Source organism: Parasteatoda tepidariorum, chromosome 3, assembly GCF_043381705.1.
Source record: "Parasteatoda tepidariorum isolate YZ-2023 chromosome 3, CAS_Ptep_4.0, whole genome shotgun sequence".
Taxonomy (NCBI): Eukaryota; Metazoa; Arthropoda; class Arachnida; order Araneae; family Theridiidae; genus Parasteatoda; species Parasteatoda tepidariorum.
This window is the reverse complement of record NC_092206.1, coordinates 8,919,008-8,946,632: the sequence shown is the minus strand read 5'-3', so window position 1 is coordinate 8,946,632 and position 27,625 is coordinate 8,919,008. Positions and strand designations below refer to the sequence as shown.

At 33.4% G+C, this 27,625-nt stretch overlaps 1 protein-coding gene across 3 annotated transcripts; it reads left to right on the top strand.

The window, feature by feature from the left end:
- The first annotated feature begins 248 nt into the window (after positions 1-248).
- LOC107448515 (synaptotagmin-17-like) lies at positions 249-21,395 on the top strand. Of its 3 annotated transcripts, none has more exons than XM_016063753.3 (8): positions 249-439; positions 7,507-7,645; positions 10,339-10,489; positions 15,162-15,311; positions 16,372-16,551; positions 17,198-17,357; positions 18,416-18,551; positions 21,067-21,395. In XM_016063753.3, the coding sequence occupies exons 2-8, from the start codon at positions 7,513-7,515 to the stop codon at positions 21,372-21,374; spliced, it is 1,218 nt and encodes a 405-aa protein (XP_015919239.1). In that variant the 5' UTR covers positions 249-439; positions 7,507-7,512; the 3' UTR covers positions 21,375-21,395. The 3 variants fall into 3 exon arrangements, with proteins under 3 accessions (XP_015919239.1, XP_015919240.1, XP_015919241.1); XM_016063754.3 differs by having other exon boundaries at positions 257-439; positions 7,482-7,645; XM_016063755.3 differs by having other exon boundaries at positions 272-439; positions 7,485-7,645.
- Positions 21,396-27,625: the final 6,230 nt, after the last annotated feature.

Genomic DNA, 27,625 nt, shown 5'->3' with positions numbered 1-27,625 from the left:
AAAAAAAACAGCATTTGATAAGTAGCAGTCTTTCATAAAATTTCATAGTCTAACTTTTTGGCAACAATCTTAAATCTGCTTGTTGTAATTTTAACAGGCACATATATATCTGGAATCAGCTTTAAAATATATATTATTATTTTGATTTTTAACCTCGTCATTCACACTTTAATGTTAAAGAGAAGAAAAAAAGAGGTGATGATTTTGATTCCGCCAGCAGGTGTTTCTCGCCGTCAGAAGGAGGAGATGCGCGCGCACGTTCATTTTTCTCAGCTGGCCAACAACAATAAACATTCGGTGACAGAGCGGCAGAAGAGCACTCTTCAAAATCATCCCTCCCCCCTCTTCGAATGATAATTTAAAAAAGAACAGAATGTAGAATCTTCTTTGGAACATTTACATTTAGAAGGATTAATTAACTTTTTTTATAAGAAGAAAAGTAAGTTTTATTTCTCTGTGTCTTCTACAGAAACATATGCTGTTGTTTTTTCTCAAAGCTAACAGCTGTTTAACTCTCAAATTCATTGAATGTATTCTCCAATCATTTTCTCGTTCGTTTAAAACCAACCAATGAAAAACTTTAAATTGCTGTTTTCTCTTACTTTCTTTAAATGATAATTTTTTTTTTTTTTAAAGGAATAAATTAAAAACCATTTACTGAAGCAGTTCCGGAGACGGGAATAAGCTTTTTGGAGAGACGAATTATCTTACCTTTTAAATAAATAAATAAATATATTTTCAAGAAAATAAAAGGAAAAGAATAATGAAATCGATAAAACTGTTTTTTAAAAATTTTTTCACTGAAAACTTAGAGCTCGTAGATGCGTGATTTTTTATGTTATGTCAATGTTTTTTTAATGTTTTAAGAAAAAATAATAACGAATCACAACAACAAAAGAATATTACTAACGAATATAACTTAAGAATAATATAACTATGCTATAATAATCAGGCCTCGGAATTAACTGTGGTCCGGGGACGGGGGGGGGGCTGTGGGCACTCTCGCCCCCTCAACTTCTATAAATGATGAGACACAGTTTCTTGTATGATTACAGTTTTTTTCCTCTATATTTGTGTAATTAAATTTTCAATTATAAAAAATAGATAATCTTTTGTATCCGAATTTTCAAATTTTTTTTTCTCTATTTCAAACGAGTTTCGGTATTTCCTTGGTGAAAACTACTACCAAAATCATCCTTTACTCATCCCTCGCGGACGATATATTCGGTCCCATTATTGACCGATGGAAAAAGCTCTCGGTTTAAAATGTCACAGTGGACAGATCAAAAAAATAAAGAAACAGAATTTTAAAAAAAATGCCCTTAAAAGAGAAATGAATAATTTACGGGTAAAAAATTTATTTTATTAATTTAATTTTAATTTTAAAACAGTTCGAATCGTGAAGTTAAGATTGCAAATTCCATTTTTGTGAGGGTACAGATAATTCGAAACCGGTTAATGTGTATATATGTTCAAAATTTCGAGAAAACATGGAAAAAAATTACAGAACAATGAAGAAAAGGGAGAAAAGAATAATAATAGTAGAAATAAAAATAATATGAAGCTGGAAGAAAAAAAATTCGAAAAAAGGGGGAAAAATTTATAAAAATTCGGAAAATAAAATATATAATCTCTTTATGACCTTACACGAATTACAATTATTTTAATCATTAATTGTAATGGAAAGGCGGAATTTAGAAAATGAAGTAAATTGAATCATTGTATACATTTATCGACTTAACACATTGAAATGAAATTTATCTTAATAATACAAGAAAATAACTCACTATCTTACAATAATTATATTTGAAGTTTAGTTAAGTCGTATTATTATTTGCAAATAAAACTAAAAAACACCTTGTAAAAAAATATTTTTATTATAATTCATATGGTGTTATTTTTCCTGGAGCATGCGCTCTCAAACTGCGGGCGCTCCCTTGCAATGTGGGGTTTGCGGGGGTGTTATTTACACCACTCAGAATTTTTTTTTCATTTAAATTCACATTAATAACTTTTCTTTAGCCTAACAGAATTGCCGTTCAAATATTTATGGACCCAACCAACCGGCTGTATCAGCCCCAAAAATATGTTTTTCCCAACCTAAGTGCACAACAAATAAAAAAAAAACAAAACCCTTTTTCAAAAAAAANAAAAAAAAAAAAAAAAAAAAAAAAAAAAAAAAAAAAAAAAAAAAAAAAAATATCAAGTATTAAAATATTTTTTTAGAAAAATAAAATTTGCGATCTAGTTTAAATAATAGTATTAATTATATATCTTAATATAGCTTTTCTAAATAAATGAAAACTAAAAAGTAACAATTGAAAAAAAAAGGAAATTTAAGAATTTTAAATAATTATAGCCATTCAATATTTCGCATAAACCTTATTTCATAGTTATCATAAGATCTGTTAAAACGTTTTGATCAAATTTTATTAATGCTACTAAATTTTGCAAATCGCATATTAAACGCATACATTTCTACAATACAAACCATATGTATTTGAATTCAAAAATGGGATATTAATTTTTATATTCAAATACTGTTATATAATACCGTAATACTCAAACCGACTCTTACATAATATATGGTTTATAGATTTTAAAATTCTGCAAAAAAACTCTGTTCTAAAATAAGTAACGGACAAATAGTTTTTTTTTTAAATAGTTGATCTGAAAAACTTAACATTTTACATGATACTTATTGCTAGAGAATTGTAGTAATCTTAAGTGTCTTTCATTTTTCTTATGTCCTTGTAAGTAATAATATTTATAAATACACGATAACAAAAATTTCTGATAACACCCAAGACGAAAGAAAAAAAAAGTAAACGAAAGATCGAAGTTGAATTTAAAAGACATTTTGTTTATTCAGAAGTCAAACCGAGAGCTAGAACGCGGTGTATGTGTGCAGCGTGAAAGTTAGGCAAAAAATATCATAATTATAAATAAGTAATAGTACTAAAATCCTTTAAAGACCTTTCTTCTTTTTCTTTAAAAAAAATATATATATATGCCACCAATCAGCAGCTAAGAGTGGGAGGAAAAATCAAAAAATTTGTTGCGTGTCGATTTTGCGAATATATTCATTCACCAGTTTCCGTTTCTTTTCAAACATGAAAGTTCATAATAAGGGTGCACAAAGCGAAAAAATAAATAAATAAATAAAAAAAGGAACATCATGAATAGCTTTTGATTTAATGATCAGATTGTTATGTGCGTAGTCTTTAAAACGATCGTATATTTAAAATTCGCTTTCTCAGAAACTATTCAATCGATTTGGTTCAAATTTTGTATTTTGCCATATAGAAGCACATTTTTTAAAATGATGTAAAAATTTGTATGACTTACAATTTAAATTTTTTCGACTAAGTAAAATAATAAACAATTATTTAAAAAAAAACAGCTTTAGCGTGCAATTATCTTTGGATAAACAAATTTTCAAATGGTGTGCAAAAATTTTTTGATTCGGGATTAAAACTTTGCTCGCTCTCCTGATCAAACTATTGGAACCACATTCCCCAGATTGTGACTACCCTCAATATCTTGAGGATCGGGAATCCGACGAAATAAATAAATGTTTATTCATAGTATAAGGCAGTGATTCTCAACCACTGTGCCGCGGCACTTTTGTGTGCCGCCAAATTCTTAAAATGTGCCGCTAAATATTAGAAATGATACAATAAAGATTATAATGTTTTTTTTTATTACGAGTGAAGTTTAAATTAAAGAAAAAAACATATAAACCAAACAAAACAAAACAATAAACAAAATAATAAATCTGTTATATTATATCTTGATAATTAAGATTTTACTTAGAATCTTATAGTGCGTCTAATAATAATTTTGACAAGGACTTTGGGAGAATCCCCCGCCTTAAAGCCAACACGCAAATTTTTTTCCAAATTGTGTATTTAGTGTCAATTCAGTAAATCAGAAGAACCTCATTATTTTAAGTGGAAGCAAATTATTGCTAAATTTCACGCTTTCAAGTCTATCTGTACAAAAATAAATTTCAATAATATTAAAAGTCAAAACAATCTGGTTGTAGAATCTTTTTACCAGTGATCAACCTCAAATATTCTTGGTTAAATGTTAATTCATCTGCCGCGACCTTCAAATAGGAACGAAGCTGTGGAAATATAGTGACCATGAATTAAACTTCCTGAATATGGATCAAACACTAGAAAATGTAGGAAACTTTGCTGGTATGATTAAATCAAAAATATTGTATATGATGCATATAATATATATNTCCTTCCCGACCTATGACCTGTTTTAATCCTTCCACTCGGCAACGACGTTATATATATATATATATATATTGTATAGGTTATAAATTTTGCTTTGTATAGCAGTGGTTACAATAAAAATTTGCATTTACATTTTAATCAACTATAGCAGTGAATAACAATGGATGCACAACTACAATAGTATGAGTTGTACATTCTGTAGGCAAATAATTACAAAAAACAATACAGGATATCGCATCAACTTTGCAAAACTGAATTTACGGAATGGTCCCTTCCTCCTCAACATCCATTATCTTTTTTTTTCTTGAGCCGTGATGGTTCAGGGGATAGAGCGTTCATCTTCCTATGAGGTGGATCGGGTTCGATTCCCAGTCTGATGGCTGAATTCCTCACCCGGCTTGCACCGACTAAAGTGCTGTCTTAAAATATCTGTAAGAGTTTAATTAAAGGAAGTTTGTTAAAGTTTAAAGAAATTAAAAATTGAAAATAATCAAGTAATGAAATTAAAACAATTAATCAAAGTTAAGATTAAAAAAACAAGATTAATCTTAAATGACTTAATGAAAGAATAATGCCTAAAGCACTAACTAGAGACAATTCATTCACAACTTAAGTACATGATCTAATAAATACAATAAAAATTGCGTATGTGGCAAGGCAAACCCACAAGAATGCATAACAAATTAAAATAAAATAATACTTAAGTGAATATGGTAAGGTTAAAAAATTATACATTAAATTGCGTTAAATAAAAGGCCGAATAGTGGTGGTCCAGCATTGTTGAACTCCGAATAACCCAATAGGTCCATTGGGTCAAAAATTTAGAAAAATAAGTAGATAAACAAAAACCATTAATATAAAAGATAAGGAGAATTGCATATAGAAATATTTTTTAAAAAAAAACACATTCTTGTGAGATTGATAATCATCTGAGCTAACTAAAAAAAACAATGACTACTCACCCCAACATGGCGTTGAGACAACTAAATTGTAAGGTGATAATACGAAGATATATGACACTGGTCACTTGTAAAAATAAATCTGTTTATTTTTGTTGAATCGTTGTTATACATCGACAAAACACTACAAAATAGCCTTCGTAAACTCACAATAATAAAAAAACACATTTTCCGCAAAGTATTTCCAACATTTTACATCACCAGATCAAAATCTTGTCATTAAAAAAATTCAATCACATATTGAGATAAGAGCGAGAATTCTCTCTTTTTTCCCCGTCATGCATCGCCTTATGAAAGCTCGGGGGTCACCCTTGAAAAACCGACGAGGGAAAATGATGGGTGCGGAGATTGTATCAAATTACCCTTGGTAAAGAAAAAGACTGGGGAAAAGTCTTAAGGCAGTGCATGACTGAAGAAAGTAAAAAAAAACAGTAATAGACAATTATAAATAAATTAATATTGCATAATTAAAATATAAAGCATAATAATAATCTATAAAAGTTAATAATTAAAAAAAATATGCAGTAATAAACATGTACAATGTAAATTGATGAAATGAATTAAATGTAAACTGAACATTAAATGAAGTTAAGAGCAGGGATCCGTAAACAAGAAATTAAAAGTTAAGATGATAAAAGTAGAGCAAATTAAAAAAAAACAAAATAAATTAAAGAGAAAATAAACTTGTGATAATTAACATTATCACAATATCCTCAGTGGTAATTGGATCGTGGGTTAGAGTCACCCTGCCGTCAGGCTAACCATGAGAGGTCTTTATTGTTTTCCTCTTCATGTAACTCAAAGACGGGTTAATTCAATCAAAAAGTTCTCCACGAAAGCAAATTTCTTCCAACACTTGATCCAGGAATTTCCCTTGTCTTTTAGAATGGGTTCAAAATTACAAGGCTACAGAATTTAACATTAGTAGTCGTAAGTCCAAATCGGATTGGCTGTTCGACGACTGTTACAAGATAAAATAAAAATATCCGCAAACTGGAATGGGACTACCTAAGCAGGATATGTAATGGTTGCCGTGTAAAGCAACCGTGTAATGCTCACAGACAATAATGCAATTATTGTCGGTGAGCCAGTTCGGATGAACATTGTAAATCTGATTCATAGAAAGTTTGACAGGTGTAAGTGAGTGATTTATTTTAGAGGACTCCATGCCGTGGTTTAAACCAACGCCTCCTTTAACAACGGTTTCTTATTGGTAGTCCGATCAGACCACTATGAAGGTAAGCCAGTTTACGAAAGAGCCATTTAATAGAAAATCTAGTAAAATTAAGAAAGTGGTAACAAATATATCTCTACGAATTTGTTTCATTTATAAATATGATTGGTTTGTCTTATTTACTTGTCAACCACTACAAATTTAATTCTCAAATATATATATGATAAATTTCTCCCAATTGCTTTTAGAAAAGAATTTGGGTTCATGCCCCCAAATGGAACACTTTTTAAATAGGCTGCGCGAACTACTTATAAGAAAGTGGAGGCTCTCTGATGTAGAAGGTGATGGATAAATTCCTCGCTGCAAAATTCTCTTTTATGTACACCAATAATTTAAAGTGTAGAGTTCAGTTATAACTAGAGTAATCTACGAAGCTTCAAATGCTAAAGAAATACTTTCAAATGCAAACATTTTATAGTTCGTTCACCAGGAGTTGGCACTTGCCACAGCCTTCATCACGTGGTATGCGACGATACTATTTCGCTATTTTTGGGAAAGGAATGTGAACAATCCTGAGCAAAGTTGCTATTTGGGGATCGTATGACAAAAATATTTATTTCGCAATCTTTATGGGAATTTTTTTAACAATAAATATTTCATAAATTTGATGATATTGCTCTCTTGTGGGTGAATAGTTTGTCCTCTTTGAGACATTTTGCAGGTAAAAATGCAATTCTTAAATTTAAAATATATTTAATTAGCTAGAGTAACGAAAGGTGTAATGGCAGAAGATAAGGAAGTGACTGAAAAAGTATTCACTGTTTGCTTTTGGAGCGCATTAAGGGTTGTCTCGATTTCAAGAGCGGAGATGTTTCTCTTCTTACTCCCGCACTGAAATGAACTCTTCGTGCGAGGAGGTGGAACCAAGTGCCAACTCTGGTGAACGAACTATACACGAGGAAGACTGAGGAGTTATCCTTCAATAATTTGTTTGCATTATCTTTTCAGCATTTTAATCTGAACTTTAAATTATTAAGAGGTCATTATTATACTTGTAAGCTAAAAGCGTAGCCATTGCTTTCTTAATTATTTCTAAAGTAGGAAATGTATTTTGGGTCATCAGAAGGTCATGAGATGGTTGAAGCAATGCTGTTGCTGTTGTGCTGATGAACGACTAAGTGACAGTAATTCTTCGCTGGTGCAACAGTCGGGTGCTAACAACAAGTTCTGCATTCCGAGGAGACACTCTTCCTATCACCACAGTACGTTGTTTTGTTTTCATTTTTAAATTGCATTCACCATTCTTTTCTACCTGGACCAGTGATTGGCGGCCCGCGAAGACTTTCTTTGTGGCCCGTGAACTAAAATGTACTAGTTGTAATTTTTTTGCTGACAATTTTCGTAAAAAATGTATATGGATTTAAAATACTTGTCTTTCGTTAAAAAAACCCTAATTTCTTCGTTTCTGTAAAATTTAACATACCAACGCACAGTGTGCCAGCATCCAAGGTTTCGTGGCCAAAATTAGTATTTCGATAAAATTTGTTTCAAAATTTGGGGGGTTTTATGTGCAGGTAAATTGAATTCGTAGTTGAAATTTTAAAATACACTTAAAATTCCAAGAAATAAAAAATAATTAAAAAATGGCGGCTGAAATCCGGCGAGCAAAAAAAAAATAATAAATGTATATATAGTACGTTTAAATAATTAAATATGGCAATGAAAATATAATAAATTTCGTCATTTTATATAAAAATTAAAAGCAAATTATATTTCCGAAGTAATATTACAAAATAATCCGAATTAACTACAAAATAACGCGAAAACATGAAAAAAAACATAATTTTTGTTTTTCGGTATATTTAGTCAAGGAAACATCAAGGAAGACAACAAAAAAAAGTTTAGCATTACCTCGTGGAACTTTTGGAGATAAGTTTCGAAAGTGATTCAAACATTATAAAATGTCAAATGATAAGATATAAACTATAAGTTTGTCAAGAGTATTAACTAATCCAACAAATTGAATAATTGTACTATAATTTCAGACTAAATACTCTGATGAAAATGCAACAGTAAGGTGAAATTCCTATATATATTTCGGAAATATAAATTTAAAAGTTACATTAAAAAAAAATTTTAAAAAATATTTTTCACTACATTGTACTCTTGTTGGTCCAAAAAGTAAATTATAATGTTTGGAATGATTATGAATACCTAATTTGGGTGATATTAAAACTGCCTCGACATATTTTAGTTGAAAATTTAATTTTGACTTTTGGCCAAAGATCATGGTCTTCTGGCCCACTGTGCAACGGTGCAAAAAATTTGTTTCTCAGGTAAAAGTCTACTTCTTATTTTAATTTGTAATTCAATACTTTTGTCTCGTACAACTTGATTAAAAATCTGACAGTAATGTTGAATGTTCCTTCAAACATAAAAGAGTCCTATACAAAATTTTTATAAAGTTACTGCCCGCCATTACACTGGTGTTCTTAATTGCGGCCCCCGGCCTCACGTAAGTTGGAAACCTCTGATCTGGACAAGTGAGCTATTTTTTTCTACGTCAATAAAATCAAATTTAATACAACCAACAATTTTGAAGTTTTATGAGACTTTTATGCACAGGGTGCGTAGGGTTTTTAAAAAGTGCTTGAAAGTACTTATTTTCGATTTTCGTTTATTAAAGACCCTTAAATGTGCTTTTTTCAATGGGTGCTTTTAAAATGGGCTAAGTTTTCCATTTTTCAAAATGAAATATTTTTTTCTTTACCATGTTGATTTTCTCCACGAATTATGCAAAAAGGAATTGTCCTATTCAACGTTTTTCACAATTAATTCAACCCCAATCTATTTCGGCGAAACGTCGGTCCGTAGTGTATGAAAACACCATTCGTTTTGCATGTTTGATGAAATACTTGCGGGTCCGCATTTGCGTATGCTGAGCTGGATTCAGTGGGAGGGATTTTTGTCTCTCATGTGCTGCATTTTGCAAGAGATTCTCAATTTCAGATTTCATTTTCCTCCCTCTGGAATAGAACCGAAAAATCTCTCTAATTTTTGCTGATTAGGGGGACCAAGATCAAATTTTCATTGTCAAATGTTTTTCTCTGATAGCGATATAAAATTCCATTCCTCTAAATTCCATCGTTGGTGACGTAACATCGTCTTCGTCATTGCCAAGCAAACAAAACCATCAATTGCCAAAAACTTGCCAATCCTGTCTAATTATGATATTTTTTTCAAAGTGCTTGAAAATATTTTTTGAGTGCTTGAAAAGTGCTTAAAAGGTGCTAATTTTTGTTGAAAAATTTGGCTGCGCACCCTGATGCATAAAATGCATTCATAATTTAAAAACTATACCTCGTTACCATAGTCACCGCCGCGGGTCCAGACGAATGGCTATGGAAGCTCTTACTTTTGGCAAAGTATACAGAGGAGAAGAAGGCTAACTTCCCTAGGTGTAATGCAAACCAGTCCCTCAAGGTTTGGTGCGCTCCCTGTGTAAAAAAGAATATTTAAGGGCATACAGCAGAAGTTCTTGAAACGGGTTTCCACCCTCCTCTCCTCCCAACCACTACTGTGGTCAGCCATGGTGGCTCAGGGGATGGAGTGCTTGCCTCCCATTGAGGTGAACCGGGTTCGAATCCCGGCGAAGATTGCTTATTTGAATTCCGCACCAGACTCTTATCGACCACAGTGCTGATTAAAATATCCCCAGTGGTAGACGGATAATGTGTTAGGACCCCCTTGCCGCCAGACTAACCGTGAGAGGTCTTAGCGGTTTTCCTCTCCATGTAATGCAAATGCGAGTTAGTTCCATCAGGAAATCCTCCACGAAGACAAATGTCTTCCGATATGTGATCCAGGAGTTCTTTTGTCTTCTTATTGAAATACATGCTGTTTTTTTGAGTAATTTGAAGCAAAGGTTTTTTTAAGTGTTTTTTTTAAATTGTAGGTGAGAAAAGAGAGGCAGCAGAACGGAGTTCTTCATCTTCTGACGATGAGGAAGAACATAAGAGAGGAAGAAGCTGGTCCACAATTCCATCCACAGATTCTTCTGATCGAACAGCGAAAAAATCAAGAAGCAGCTCATTGTCGTCAACACAGTCAGTATTCTATGTTACTGTTAGTGACAGAAATGGGTGGTTGTTGACTTCCTCAGATGAATGTGGACACTCACATAGTCGCTTTGGTAAATGTCCGAAATATAGATCTAGTTAAGTGCAACTGCCCGGTATACATTTACTCGGTATATCCTACATTGATGTTTTTTAAGTTTCAGTTGCCCGGTCTGCCCTAAATCAATGTTTTTGTAAGGTCAGGTGCCACTGCCCAGTATGGATTTAACTGGTACTCAGAACACTGATGTTTTTCCTAATCTATCTTCAGCAGATATTAAAATATCGAATAAATATAATAATATCAACGAATAAATTAATATCAAATCGGATATAACAAATTAACGGATATTCAACATAGCGACTATGTGATTGTTGACATTCACCAGTAAAAGTCGACATTCTCCCGATTTTGGTCATTCTCGGTAACATCTATACACAATGTGTAGATGTATAGATGTTACCGAGAATGTTATAAAACTTTTGATGTTATAAAACTTTTCAGTTAAATAAATACAAAATCATTTCAAAATAACGAAAAAATAAAATAATCAGAAAAAAATAACAGAATTATTTATTTTTTATTTTTTAGTGAAATTTTTAAAAACAACAAATCGTAACAAAGAACGATAAAGTTAATTTTTTTAAGCATCGATGATTATTTTTCGAATCTAAGAAATCGTCTATTTCGTTACTTCTAACAAAATGCTCATAATTGTGCATTGTGAAAAATGCTGCCGAGTACAAAAAACAAAACAAAACGATAATGAATGAGAAACAATTAAAGAGGTTGGTCAGCGGTATGAGCAGGAGGTGGGAACTTTAAGTAAATTAAGTAATTCCCGAATGGTTAATGGTAACTCAAACGTATAATTAGTGGTTTGGGTATAAAATTTCATAATATGGTCGAATAATATATAAATCTCATAATATCGACAAAATATCATCGGACAAAATCTCACGAAGTCAAAATCTCGTTAATAAAATACTTTTTATTCATCCACTGAAATTCAAACACAATTTTTTAAGTTTGTAGTGGATGACACCTGATGTTAATACAGTTTTTTTTTAAAAAATATTAATTCATTCATTAAACAGGGATGAGCGAAAAACGAAATGGAATTCTCTGATGGGTTAAGCGTTAGTCATTGTTTTAAATTTCGCTAAAAGCGATTCAGTTTTCCACATATTTTAAAAATAGCATAATTGATAATTTTTAACTTATGGCTCTATTCCCAAACTGTACAAACAAGCATTAAAAGCAAATAGTCAATATTTAGTAATATATAGTCAATAATAGTCAATAGCAAATAATGACTATTTAAAGCAAAAGAGCTGAAAAAAATCACGAGGTAGGTAGATAGTTACTTTATTTACGTCGCACTAGAGCTGCACAATGCGCTATTGGCGACGGTGAGGGAAATATCCCTGAGGATGATCCGAAGACATGACATCTCAATTTTGATCCTCTGCAGAGGGGATTGGCTCCCCTGCTTTGGTAGCCCAACGACCTGAGCGCGCGAAGTCGAGCACTTTACGGTAGAACAGTTTAAATAGATCGATATCGCACACCCTCGGTCCCTACACAGGCTGATCAAAGTGTTCACCCACCCGCTTTCTGACCGCAGTCAGTGATGCTTGACTTCGGTGTTCTACTGGGAACAGTGTCTTTACGATCAGTCCATTGCGGGACAAAAAGTCACGAAAAAGCCTTAAAAATCGCAATAGCTTTCGAACAAATAGGAATTTCGAAGTAAAATTCAAGGTAAGNAATAAGGCACTCCAGGGATCTTTTACATGCCGCATAATCATACGACATGGCCGCTGAGGATTTTCTGCATCCCGAAAATCCGGTGTCTGGGCCGGGGATCGAACCCGGAGACTTGGGCTCAGAAGGCCGACGACAAACCAACTGCGCCACCCAGCCAGATAACAGAAATATAAAACAATATAAATATCAAATAATGAGAAAGAATAATAGTGTCATAAAATAACTTTTAAGAATAACAGAAATATCTCTTTATATTGAAGAATCGTAATAGCCGGCGAACTAGCTGTTTGGAGTATTTAACTTAGCGTTACATTTTGGTTCGATGCGCAAAAACTGCAAGACTTAGAAACTTGAATCGGCAAAGGTGGGTAGGAAAAATGTACAGGCAAAACAATGGAGTAAAAAAAATTTTAACATTCGATAATAAAAAGGAGAATTAGTAATTTTTAAACTTGAAGGAAATATTACTACACGGGCCGCTCTACAGCCAGCAGGAATACCTCTACAGAGTAGAAATTCAGTAGGCTGAAAAGGGGCATATTTGTTTATGAACTTAAACCAACATTTTATTTTATCGAATTTTCAATTTGTTCGAAAGCAGTTTTAAGTGATTTTTAGGGATTTTTTTTTTTTTTTTTTGCTTTACGTTAAATTTTGCTTTGCTGCCCGATATCTAAAATCTTGGAAATTTAAAATTACGAAGGGATGTAGAAAAAAATTACATGTGGTACGACGAAATAAAAAAGATTTAATACTGGATAATTATTTCGAGAATTTTCAAACGTTAAACTTGTGGGGAGAAAATACCACGTTTAGTCGATTTGGAGTTCGCTGTAATACAACTTACGTAAGTAGTTAAATTTTAAGTACTAAAAGACAAAGTAAAAAAGACAAAGTAACAAAGAACGATAAAGTAAATTTTTTTAAGCATCGATGATTATTTTTCGAATCTAAGAAATCGTCTATTTCGTTACTTCTAACAAAATGCGTCCCGCAGTGGACTGATCGTTAAGACACGGTTCCCAACAGATCACCGAAGTCAAGCATCACTGGCCGCGGTCAGTGTGCGGGTGGGTGACCCACTTAGATCAGTCTGCGTAGGGACCGAGGGTGCGCGGTATTGGTCCTCGTTAAACTGTTCTACCGTAAAGTGCTCGACTTCGCGTGAAGATCGTCGGGCTACCGAAGCAGGGGTGCCATCCCCTCTGCAGAGGATCAAAATTGCGATGGCATGTCTTCGGATCATCCTCAGGGATGTTTCCCAGACCGTCGCCAATAGCTTATTGTGCAGCTCTAGTGCGACGTCAATGAGCTACAACAAACAACAAATCTAACAAAATGCTCATAATTGTGTATTGTGAAAAATGTTGCCGAGTGCAAAAAACAAAACAAAACGATAATGAATGAGAGATAAAGGGGTTGGTGAGCGGTGTGAGCAGGTGGTGGGGACTTTTAGTAAATTAAGTAATTCCCAAATGGTTAATGATAACTCAAACGTATAATTAGTGGTTTGGGTATAAAATTCCATAATATGGTCGAATAATATGTAAATCTCATAATATCGCCAAAATATCATCGGACAAAACCTCACGAAGTCAAAATCTCGCGTACATAAACTCTCGCGAAAACAAAATCTCGTTAATAAAATACTTTTTATTCATCCACTGAAGCTCAAACACAAATTTTTATGTTTGTAGTGGATGACACTGGATGTTAATACAGTTTTTTAAAAAAATATTAATTCAACAAGTAAATAGGGATGAGCGAAAAACGAAATGGAATTTTCTGACGGTTTAAGCGTGAGTCATTGCATTAAATCACGAGGTAGGTAGATAGTTACTTTATTTACGTCGCACTAGAGTTGCACAATGGGCTATTGGCGACGGTGAGGGAAACATCCCTGAGGATGATCCGAAGACATGACATCTCAATTTTGATCCTCTGCCGAGGGGATTGGCTCCCCTGCTTTGGTAGCCCAACGACCTGAGCTCGCGAAGTCGAGCACTTTACGGTAGAACAGTTTAAATAGATCGATATCGCACACCCTCGGTCCCTACACAGGCTGATCAAAGTGTTCACCCACCCGCTTTCTGACCACAGCCAGTGATGCTTGACTTCGGTGTTCTACTGGGAACAGTGTCTTTACGATCAGTCCATTGCGGGACAAAAAGTCACGAAAAAGCCTTAAAAATCGCAATAGCTTTCGAACAAATAGGAATTTCGAAGTAAAATTCAAGGTAAGTTCACAAATAAAAATGGTTCGTAAAAATTTAGCTCCGTAGTTTTAGCGAAGTAAGTGATTGAAAAAAAATTCACTGCTTGCGTTTAGTGCACTTTTAGGGTTGTTTCAATTTCAAGTGCGGAGAAGTTTCTCCTCTTACTCCCGCGCTGAAATGAACTCTTCGTCCGAGGATGTGGAGCAAAGTGCCAACTCCTGGTGAACGAACTATAATTAGATTTACCTCCTCAGGAAGTTACTGGTTGTTACAAGGAAATATAATACATTCTTAACAACATACGATGCGTTAGTAGATAACAGAAGTCTCATATTTGAATCTAGAGTATACCAAAAATTAATGCAACAAAAAAAATGTTTACAGATAAGATTAAACTCAGTAGAGAGATTTTGTTATGCATTCTAATGCTATATTTGAGTTTCAAAGTGCATGCGCAAAATATTTTTCTGCAAATCGTAGTTATGCGAAGAGGTAGAAGCTATAATAGGGCAAATGCTATGCAAAATCTCTCTAGTGCCACTATTCCTGAAGGTTGGGAATAAAAAATACTTCTTTCCACCTTAGCATGAAAGTTAATGCTTTACTAGCAAGTTTGTGTTTCTTTAGCAATATTTTTTATTCGAATCGAATAACGTATGGAATGATTTTACAGTTACAATAAGGGTGCTCAATTTGACCGTCATGTTCTGACTGAGATAGCCGAAAGTGAGACAGCAGACGAGGAAGAAGAGGGAGAACCTAAACGTGATGACGTCTATGGCTACTTGACATTCTTTACAGCATACGATGAACGGGAACTCAGGTCAGTCATTTCATTATATATTCGGATATTTTGATGTCGGTCATACTTATGAAAATAAATTGAAAACGAAAAGGGACCGTCGCAAGTTTTATCTCTCTGTGGTAAAAAAATCTTTAGGGGGTCTGACGCTATTTTGAGTGTTCAACTTAATGTTCCATTTTGCTCTGCTGCTTAAAAACAGGGTGCGTAGCGTTTTTGAAAAGTGCTTAAAGGTGCTTATTTTAGTTTTGCATTTTTTTAAAACCCTGACGGTGCTTTTTTAATTCGGGGATTGTAAAAAGTGCTTTAATTTTTTATGTTTTTAGATTTTTTCCTTTGCCGTGTCGATTGTCATTTTAAATTACAAAAAATGCATGATTATCACAATTTTCTCTGCAATATTTATCAAAAACTAGTTATTTTATCACGATTATGTGAAGTTTGTGAAAATGTTCATAAATTAATAACTTTAAAGGATAGAAAAAATAATTTTTATCACTGCACAGATCCTAATTTCGGTTGTTTTTTGGAAAGTGATTAAAAATATAATTTGGCTGCTTAAAAAGTACTTAAAAGGTGCTTATTTTTTGTTGAAAAATCTGACAACACACCCTGAAAAACTATGAGAATTATAAACTTGAAGGTGTGTAGAAAAATGCCCAGGAATTATGATGGAATAAAATATTTATTATAATACAATTATAATCCAAGTTTATAACTATAAGACGTATAAACTTGAAATTACTTACACTTGATGTTAATGCAGTTCTTTCAAATATCAATTTATTATTATAAATTAAATTAATTAAACTTAATTAATTGACTTTAAAATTAATTTCAGTTTCATATGGGAGAAAATTTTTAATTATTTAATAAAAATTAACTAAAATAAAAGTTTTCTTTGCAGACCTCAGTAGGAATTGACTACAAAATTTAAACAAATGTAAGAATATTTTTTTTTCATTTAAGTTAATGCCAAAGAGGGTCGTTAAAGTCCGCTGGATTAGAAAATCGCAGCAGGACAGTGATTTTCTGTTGTGTGCACAATCCACGAATAAAACATACTGGATTAAAATTTCAGATTACGCGTGTTTGTGGAGAAAGCAAGCAGTCTTCCAAAGAAGAGTAGTCCACAGGAAGCCTACAACACTTTTGTTAAGATGTGCATCATCTTTTCGAACAAGAACTCTCTGATGACCAGAACGGTCAAAAACACCCTCAGCCCAATCTACAAAGAGGATCACATCTTTCACACAAACAGGTACAATCCTTCTTTTTTTTACACCTAAAATATAGAGAATAAAGGAATTATATGTATGGAGGAGTATCTTTCTAAGTACACAGACGTTCAGCTGACAATAAGCCAAACGCAAAGCTAACTTCTGGTGGCCAAACATTCAAAATTAATATAATATCAGAAAGCACCATTTTTATCCGAATATGGTTGTGAAGGTTGGTTGAAAAGGGAAGCCCGATGGCAGCGTGGTAGAGATTCGCGCTATCGTGCCACAAGCCCTGGGTTTGATCCTCGGTCCGGGCAAGGTTGACTCAGTCTTTCATCCCTTCAGTGGGTCGATAAATGAGTACCAAGCATGCTTGGGAACTAAACACTGAGGGTTCCGCGTTCGACTGACCACCAAACTGGGACATCTGCTCCTGCACCCCAGAGCCCAGGGTCAAGAAAACTGAGATGGGCACAGTAGGTCTTAGCCCTCTAAGGGCTGTTGCACCACTGAGTTTAGTTTAGTTTAGTAGGTTGAAAAAGAAGATATATCTTTTCGTGGTTATTTAAATTTAAAATATTCTTAATATTTAGTCAATTATTTTAAAATAACTATTTTAATAATTATTTTTTATTAATTATTTTTTATTAAACTTTTTTAATGAATTCTTTTTAATTATTTTAGGTCAAAGTGGACATCTACCAACCAGACCTGCTTGAGATTGAGTGTGTTCGACTGCGAGAGGCAGGGAAGGCACGATGCCGTGGGACATGCCCTTTTGCCACTGTCACAACTATCCGGTAAAAAACAGAGACACGTCCTGCCTCTCACGCCCATGTCCATTGTAAGTTAGCATTCCATTATTAGCATTGCTATGCAATTTTTTCATTATTAAAATTTTAGCATAGTCTTTGAAATCCCTTTTATACATGGCGTACTTTGCTGACCTCATTTTACTTAAATGAGCAAGTTCTGTAGAGAAAAGAGACTGTAGGTTCGTACGTCAGTAAGGAAATGTGCTGTTTCCTTCACTATGTAACACAAATGCGGGTTAGTTCCATCAAGAAGTCCTCCACGAAGGCAAATTTCTCCCAATACTTGATCCAGGAATTCCCTCGTGTTCGGGATTAGGTTCAAAATCACAAGGATACCGAGTTGAACATTGGTAATCGTAAACAGTAAAAAGGATCGACTGTTCAACAACCGTTATAAAAACGATGTAAAACGGGCTGTGATGGCTGAGGGGATAGAGGAGTTACCTTGTCTTCTGGATTGGGTTCAAAATTACGAGGCTACAGAAGTAAAACATTAGTAGCCGTAAGACGGTTATAAAAAAACAAAATTAAAAAAAAAAACGATGTAGTACCAAAACTCTTACAATCATTTTACCACAAAAGCAAATTGATTTTTAATACTTTAATTAATGCGTTCGTATTAGTTCGAATTCATCGAAAAGGGGGTAGCAGAAAATTTAATTATTGAAAGCATATACAATTGAAATTGTAAGATAAATGCTGAGAAGTTTGACTTTAGTACCACGAGGATTATATGTTTCGTGTTATATGTGGCTTATAAATGATAATTTATTTTATGCATTAAGTAAATAAATAGTTTTTTAAAGTAGCGTTGTAAATAAAGTACTGTCACGAGAATCGAGACTGAAATATGTTGCTATGGATAGATACTAATAGGGAAGAAATCACATGATTCCCCTCCCCTAAACCTTTAGGAATAGATTCCCCAATTCGAAATGATTTTATTTTCGTAGCCATGGTAACCGCTAGTAGGCGAGTTTAATGTGCAGAGTAGTTCTTGTGACAGACGGATAGGATTGAGATTTCTAATCATGTTTACTTAGAGGAAGAGATACTCCTTATAAATTAATTGTTTTTCTTTTTTCAGCCAACAAAGAATCTCGGTCAGATTCTGGTGGGTCTTTCTTACGTCCCCACTCAGAGTCTTCTCTCTGTCCAAGTGTTAAAAGCGAGGCATCTAACTCTCGATCCTGATATTCACAATAAGAGAATACACAACAAAGGTAGGTTACTTTTTTTCCTTATTTGGATCGGAAGTACTTGCACGCTTCCATGAAACCAAACATAACATACACTATCCGGCCAAAAGTATGAAGGCCCAAGTTTTGATGGTTTATGTTGGTTTCAGTGCGATTCATGATGGTCCAACATCATTTGATGGTCACCATCGTCCAACATGTTCCATTATGCGTTCAGGGTTTGATATGCCAACAAACTTCCATCATTCCATGAAGGAAAATGGTGCTTTAATACTATGATGGTTAACCATCAAGAGATGTTTGATTCTCATTTACCAGCAATGCATGATGATCCGTGATGCCATCACGAGGCCGAAAAAACCCAGAAACTTCACCAGTCCCCGAGTATGGCTTCTCCCGCAATGTACCCGTCCTCCTTAAGCAACTTTTCTTTTGTTTACCGACTACGTGAGCATGCCCCTTTGGTCTGACGAAGGAATTAACGGGATTTCTAGATTTAGAGGGCCATTTTAGAAGTGAGGCGCTAGACTCTTGTAATATAACAAAAATTGAAAATATATCACGAACATTAACGGGGGGAAAATGGCCGTCCGCGCGGAGAATTTTTGACCATCGAGGATGGGCGGTTTTCCGAGCCCTGCGTGATGGTTCCAACTATACATTTCCATGATGGTTTAACAGGAATTCTTGTTGGTTCACAGGAATATACCATCAAAACAATTTAGTTTTTTTTTAAAGTTATTGTTGTTGTTGTTACTTTACGTCGCACTAGAGCTGCACAATGGGCTATTGGCGACGATGAGGGAAATATCCCTGAGGATGATCCGAAGACATGACATCGCAATTTTGATCCTCTGCAGACGGGATGGCTCCCCTGCTTTGGTAGCCCGACAATCTTTTTTTTTTTTTAAGTTGGACCATCATGAATCAGTCCAAATTCCTACATAGGGATGATGGTTATTCATAATACTTCCTACATTTCATTTCTGAGATACGATGATGCAAATTCGTGATGGTCCATTTCTACGATGGTTTAATAATAATCATTGTTCGTTCAGCAGACATCAAAACAATTTGTTTTGTTTTCTTGCGTTGGCTCATCAAGAATAAGCCCGAAATCCTACATTGGGGTGATGGTTATTTATGTAGGTTACCATCAAAAATATAATGCTTCGTGATGGAATTATTGATGGTTCTCATTAGGATTATGTTGGTCCTTCAACGAAAAAACATAAAAAATTTTGACTTTCGGACACCCGGTTATTATGGTAAGGGTGTTTGTCGTGGTTTGGCCTAGGTCCATTAACTCCTGTGCTTGGAACTCTGAGATATATGTGGACAATACTGTTCTCCCAATTTTATGGCAATATTTCGGGGAAGTCCCATTTCTCTTCACATGAGAGTGACACAGAGGTGAGTTTACAATCATGATTTAATATTATCGCTTACCATACAGGCGGATATATTAAGTACAATTTTTGTCTAAATCACATAGTGCGTGAAGCTGATCGTTTGGCTCTAAATCATTTAACGAACCTCTTTAACCGTAATTCATAATAGTATTTTAATGTCATTTGCATAAACAATAATAATTGTGAAACGACTCATAAGATTGGATTTAAATAACCTTATCTTAAAATGTAGACTGAAATTACATTATAATAAGAAAGGGCAATTCTCTTAGTTTTAAATACTTAATTTAGAAAACAATCAAAATTAAAAATATTATAATTTCAGTACAGGTTTATCTTGAAATTAAATAATACCTTTATGATTTTTAATAGTTTTATGCTGATGGCAATAAAAACAACATGAAACTAGAAAACTAGATCCTACCATGTAATTTTTCAGGCTATTAAAAATGCGCTGGCAACATTGGAAAACTGTGTTAAATCATTATGTTTTAGAATTGTATAGAGAGATAAAGAGCAAATCGATGTGAATAAAAAACCATGCAAGGAGTTTACATTGTTCTTGCTGTCTTCAGACTCTCCGCTTTACAACATTGATAAAATTGTATACCTTGCAATTCAATTTTTTAGCAATATTATATAAATAATAAGAAATGTTAATTATTTATTAAAAGTTATTTTTTTGCATGAAATTATTTTTGAAAAATTAATAATCGACATGCAAAAATTTTTCCAATTCGCTTAAAAATTTCTCACGATAGTGCGAAATATGCAAAAGGTTAAATTAACATTAAGACGCCCAAACTTTGGAATGCTTTCCTGACCAAACTGTTCGGACCATATTTCTCTGATTGCGGCTACCTCTTATATTTTGGAGGTCAGAAATCTGAATACGGCGCAAACTAAGGTATGTTTATTCAGAGAAGGTAAGTTTTTGTGTCTGATTTAATAACTCATAATATCGTCTGCGCAAATTAATTCGTATATTTAAGGCATTCGAAATATCGTCTGCGCTAACGAGCGCAGACGAAAGCGTAAATATTTATTTTAAATAGTCACGAAAACAAATCAACCATGAAGTTACCTGGCATTGACAGCGTTGTTCATATTTGTTTATTTATTTTCAGATACTCTGGACACATTTGCAAAAGTGACGCTGAAATGTGCTGGTCAGAAAGTGAAATCGAATGCGTCACGTGGAATGCTTGGAGTAGATCCATTTTATAATTTCAAGAGTTCTTTTGTACTCCCACCACAATTCATGTTAGACGCCAGCCTCGTCGTTTCCGTTGTGGTCAGAGGAATTCTGGGTCGAGGTTTCACATTGGGACGCGTGATCTCTGGACCTTACACGGAGCTCAGTGATGGCACACTCTCACACTGGGGTAAAATGGATAAAAGAAATATCGTGCAATGGAGAAATTTGTATTTGTAGTAAAATTATTTATTCACCGTCTATCATATTTTAGTTTTTATTAAAAATGAAGTCTCCATTAGAGGACGCAGATAATATGTATATGAAGAATAAACATAACGACCTCAAATTTAACGAATCACTACTGAGGAAGGTGGTATTGAAAGCGTCAAAATCTTTTTGGTTGCCCAAGATAACAGGAAGGATGTGAAAAATGAAAATTCATCTTAAAAAAATCCAACTGAAATCTCTGACGAATTTAAAATTAGAATTTTTTTAAATTGGAAAAACGCATTTTTTAATTGAAACAAATTAGATTTACTAATTAAATCTCTGATAAAATATGTTAAAAACAATATTATAATTTGAGTTATTACTTCTTCGACTTTAAAATAGTTATATTAAATAAATATTGAAAAATAATCGCTGAATAAATAACGTCAAAGTTTATTCACGTTTTTCTTTCTTCAATTTCAGCACCTTTATGAGTTTGTTAAGACAAACACCCAATCTTATTACGAAAATATTTTAAATCATTCTTGAAAATTTTCCCGTTCATGTAAGTTCATTTGAATTCGCTACTAGCTTTAAAGATTTCGTTTTATGCTTTGTTCTATTTTTTCTTTATTTTTTATTTTTATTTCTGTTTTTTTACGTGATATTTATTACTTAATGTGTTCTATTCTATTTTGTTTTAAAACATTTTTTGAGTGCTCCTCACACTATTGTATTCACATATCATACTTTGGCTATATTGATACAATATTAGAAAGCACTGCTTTTTGCGGATATAACCGTGTGAGCTGATGAAGAGATTATCCCTCTCTTCTTTTTTCCTTCGGGATTTTTTTATTATTTTTTTATTAATATTTTTTTTCTCGTTTTTTTCATTATTCTGTAATTTTTTCCATGTTTTTCTCTACAATTTGAACTTATTTTATGAGTTCTATATACTTGCAGCTTATGCGCGGTAAATAAAACTTATTGATTTTCTTAATTTTCTTCGTTTTTGTCTTTTTTCTTTTTGTCCTTTTGGTACTTATTTATTGTGCTACACACCCACACCCACTACTCACGTTTCAAATTAAAATTAATTAAATTTAGTATATTGTCCGATATTATACATTTATAAATAAAGTATTACAGCAATAACATTTACATAAAAGTAAATATTTCTGCATAACTTTGAATAATAATAATTAATAACTTTATAATAATTAATAATGATAATGTACTTATTTCCTTATATTAATGATTATATACTGGTGAAAAGAATAAAAAAATAAAATAAAAAATATCAAAAGAAATCTAAAATTGAAAATATTATAAAATATCTAAAATAAAAATATATCAAACCAAAATTTCACAATTTGTGAAAAGTTCTTTTCTTGAAATAAACTGGATCCATTGTTCAGGCCTGTAGTTGTGTCTAAACTTATAATATTATTCGTCCATGGAAGAAGAAAAAAAAGAATGTTTGTGTTCTTTATCATCATTGTACAACTCAACTAAAAAATGTTTGCATATCATGTTTGCATTGCATTGATCATGCTAATCTTTGGACTTTTCCTTCAAAAAGTGTAACAACTGAAACATACACAAATTGTTTAAAACAAATTTTTCAAATTCAAGTTCCAGATAAAATTTTAAGTGATCGTAGTGCCGTATTTACAGCATCTAGATTTAGAAGATTTCTTAGAAACTATAATTTTAAACAATTATTGACTTCAGCTCATCATCCGCAAACAAATGGAAAAGTTGAAAAATCTAATGCGACAATAATCTCTAGGTTAAGATGTAAAATCAATCAAAACTCTAAAAAATTCCGTGGACAAAATTATTAAAGTAACACATGGATATAATTACACCTCTCATTCTGTAACTCAATTTTCTCCTGCTTACTTAATGTATGGAAAATTACTTTGTGATTCTCTTGTAAATCAAAATATTTATCCTCCAGTTGATGAAGCTAGACAAAATAGCTGTTCAAAATACCCAAGAGTCTTTTTAAGAAAACCGAAATTCGTTATGACACTCATTTTTTGGAACCTAATTTTAAAGTTACTGATTTAGTAATTTACGAAGAATTCCATTATCCTAACACAAGGAAATTAAATTCACCATATTCTGGTCCATACAAAATTGTAATGAAATTACCTGACATTTGAAATTTATAAACCTAATTTTCTCACTAACAAAGAATCAGAAATAGTACTTGTAAACAAATTAAGAAAATTTTATCCAAGACACTTTCAATTGTATGTGAAAAATCCCCAATAGCTTTTGAATGCTGATATTTTCATACGTCTTTCAATTTTATTTTCTGCCCCTATTTTTGGAGTCCCGTTATTTTCATTTTCTTTTTATTAAGTTATTTTTATTTTTATATTCTTATTATTCTTTCGACAGTTTTGGATTTCTGATCACCAAAATATAGGAAGTAGCCGCAATCTGGGAAATATGGTTCCAATAGTTTGACCAGGAGAGCTCTCCAAAGTTTGTAAATGTTAATAGTCCCTAAATGTTAATTTAACTTTTTGCGTATTTCGAAATTTTTCAAGCGAATTAAAACATTTTTGCACACAATTATATGATTCATTTATCCAAAGAAAATTCCATGCAGAAAATAATTTTTAATGCATATTTATTATTTTATTTCATAATGGTCGAAAAACCTTTGAATAGTAAGGTGTGCAATTTCAAAGATTTTACATGGAAAATACAAAATTTGAGCAAAATTGGTCGAGTAGTTCCTGAGAAATCAAATTTTAAATATCTGACTTTTTCGGTTGTTGTTGTTAATTAACGTCGCACTAGAGCTGCACAATGGGCTATTGGCGACGGTCTGGGAAACATCCCTGAGGATGATCCGAAGACATGCCATAACAATTTTGATCCTCTGCAGAGGGAATGGCTCCCCTGCTTCGGTAGCCCGACGACCTGCACGCGAAGTTGAGCACCTTACGGTAGAACAGTTTAACGAGGACCAATACCGCACACCCTCGGTCCCTACGCAGACTGATCAGAGTGGTCACCCACCCGCACACTGACCGCAGCCAGTGATGCTTGACTTCGGTGATCTGCTGGGAACCGTGTCTTAACGATAAGTCCACTGCGGAACCTGACTTTTTCGGAAATTCAATTTCTCTGGAATTATTCAAACGATTTTGCTTAAATTTTGTATTTTGACATGTAAAATTGTATTCTTTAAAATTATTCACAAAATGTTATAGCTTACAATTAAAATTTTTTCGACCAATATTAAATAAAATACAATTATTACAAAATGTAATAAAATACACTGTACAAAAAACGGCAAGTTACTTTATGTTAGAGCTAATAGATTTTTTACACCACTTTTTTCCCGATTTAACCCCTCTCCTATTTTGACCATGAATAATATTTTCTTCTCATCTCATAACCACAAAAAACGTATTTATAAGTATAGAATATTTTTGACTTAATGCAATGTTTTACTTTTTTTTAAAAAAAAATATCAGTTAATTTAATCAATGACTTTTGTTTGAAAAAAAAAATCAAGTGATTTAAATCATGCCAATTAAGCAGATTTCAGTGCTATCAGTCTCGCCTTCCTTAGTAGTGACTCGTTAGATTTCGAAATTCTTTTTGATTGCTTGAATTTGCAACCTAAACATGTAAGCTTTATTCACTTTAGGTTTGAGAGTTCAAAATGGCGGAATCGTCATAGAGCACACTGTTACAGGATGATTTTTACAGAATACAGGATGATTTTTATCACAACCGCACTATTAAAATGAGAAAACAAGCATTATTTCAGATCTTGTTTTCTTGTTCAGACCGTGCCGACTTTCACCTGTGAATGTCCGAAATATTAGTTCTATCCGATTTTATATCAATTTATTCCATGATATTATTATATTTATTCAATATTTTAATATCTGCTGAGAATAGATTAGGATAAACATCAGTATTCAAAGTACCGGTTAAATGCATGCCGGGCAGTGGTACTTGACCTTAAAAAACTTTGATGTAGGGCATACCGGGCAAGAGCACTTAGCTAGATCTAGTATATATTTCGGACATGGGCCGGGATAGCCTGGTCGGCAGGGCACTGGACCCGTGTCGAAGAGATCATGGGTTCGGTCCCAGCCGGTTGAAGACTCCTCGTGTAGTAAATGGTGACTGAAGCACATTAAATCTGTCGGGTCACAAAATCCTCCAAGTTCCCATAACAAATCATTTCCTCTGGGGGAACTGATACAGAAGCTCCCTTGTCTTCTGGATTGGAATCGAAATTACATGGATACGGGGTTGAGCATTGGTTGTCGTAAACCCAGCTGCTCAACTACGATTATAAAAAAAAAACAAAATATAATAAAAACTATGTAGTACCAAATCTTTTACAATTATTTTACCACAAAAGCAAATTGAACATTCGTAGTCGTAAGCCCATAATTGGGTCTGCTGCTCAACGACGGTTACAATATAAAATATTTCGAACATTTACCAAAGCGAGTATGTGATTGTCAACATTCACCGGTGGGAGTCAACAACCACCAATTTCCATCATTCACAATAACCTATGCATGCCATTTTGAAATCAGCATTTTCAAGAATTTATTATTACTTGTCTGTTATTGTTCCTATTTAAAAATAAAGTAAAAAAAAACTTGCTTTTGCATAGTCTACATGAAATTAATTTTCATATCTATCCCAAATCGGATTTTCGTTTGAAATTCAAAGAGATTTTTCAAAAATGAAAAAATCTTCAAATGGGCAATCTTCATTTCACCATTCATTTAACTTCAATAAAGTACAAAAAACGTAATTACATAACCAATTTGAAATCATCAAAAATCAGATGATTTAGCTCAACTTACACTGGTGCAAAAAATTAAGAGAATTTGCCGACTTAGTCGATTACTTCCAGAACAACTGAACCGATTTTAATGACATTTTATCTGCTCATACATTGATACAAAACAAAACAAATAACAATTGTAATACACACGCCAATTGCCACAGGAAATGACAAACTGCTTTATTTCAAGTATGAAGGCCTGCAAGGCCTGTATATCTGTAAGAGGGGAACCCTAATCCCCCCCTTTTTTTGTTTATTTTGCAATCGCTGTTTCATACCTTCCAAGTAGTGTCACTCACGATCATACGTGTGTATTACAATTGTTGAATGGTTATTTGTTTTGTATTGCATCAATGTATGTAAAAATTAAATTTCATTAAAATGGGTCCTGTAGTTATAGAGATAATCGGCCGTGTCTGCAAATTCTCTTAATTTCTTACAACAGTGCATTTCATAGTTTTGAGGTGTATCAATTTACGAATCACGTTTCTAAAGTTTTATATGAAAACAACTAAAAAAGTGTTTTCAACTCAGATACAATTTTTAGCGGAGTCATAATCATTGCCAATGCATCGGTAAGTCCGGGAAAAAGAAGATAAATCTGTGGAACCAAAAGAATGTTGAGACTTAGAACATATTCCATGCTAATTATCGTTAAACTAAATGCCCCCCTCTGGACACTACGCTTCAGAAAAACAAATTATAGTTGTAAAACAGTGTTCTTTTTCCATTCAAGTTTGACCTAAACCTTTTTAAAGTTTGATCTGATCAGTTAAACAATTTCCTAGGGGTTCCTGAATTCCGAAATGCTTTCATTACCTTGACATTGGTCAAAAAGAACAAGTGAGTAAAGATTTTAAAAGGAAGAACTACGAAATACACTGATGTAAGAAATTAATTTGATTTATTGAAATTACATACATTTGCTGACTTGTGTGCTCAATATAGGCTTATAAGTCATTGTCAAGTAGAAAATACAGATAGAACAATTCAGAGAAGGACATCACAAAGAATACATCCAGGGTTACGGCGGTATTCGAACCCGCTACCTCCGTTTGGACCGGCGATACCACTCGGCCAGGGAGGCCCCTAAGAAATTAAGAGAATTTGCAGACTGCGTCCCTTATTATCTCTAGAACTAATGGAACGATTTTAATGAAATTCGATATGTACATACATTGATACAATGCCAGGCAGGTGGCCGAGCGGTTAGCGTGCCTGACTGCGGAGCCAATGGCTGCGGGTTCGAATCCTGTTCTGGACATGAATCTTTCTCTCGATGTGTTGTCCTCTGTTGTGCGTGATGTGTGAATGTGGCGTGTGTACGGATATCTGTGGCAGTGTGGTGTGGGTAATGTTGCTCGCCTCCGTGACTTAGGTTTACAGATGCCCACTGGGTGACGTTAAATGAGCAACAATTCCGGCATCT

Excerpts from the sequence above, each read along its gene's own strand:
- LOC107448515 (XM_016063753.3), top strand. The coding sequence starts at position 7,513 with ATGAGATGGTTGAAGCAATGCTGTTGCTGTTGTGCTGATGAACGACTA. Across the intron at positions 15,312-16,371 it reads TACGATGAACGGGAACTCAG|ATTACGCGTGTTTGTGGAGA; the intron begins GTCAGTCATTTC and ends TTAAAATTTCAG. Across the intron at positions 16,552-17,197 it reads CACATCTTTCACACAAACAG|GTCAAAGTGGACATCTACCA; the intron begins GTACAATCCTTC and ends TAATTATTTTAG.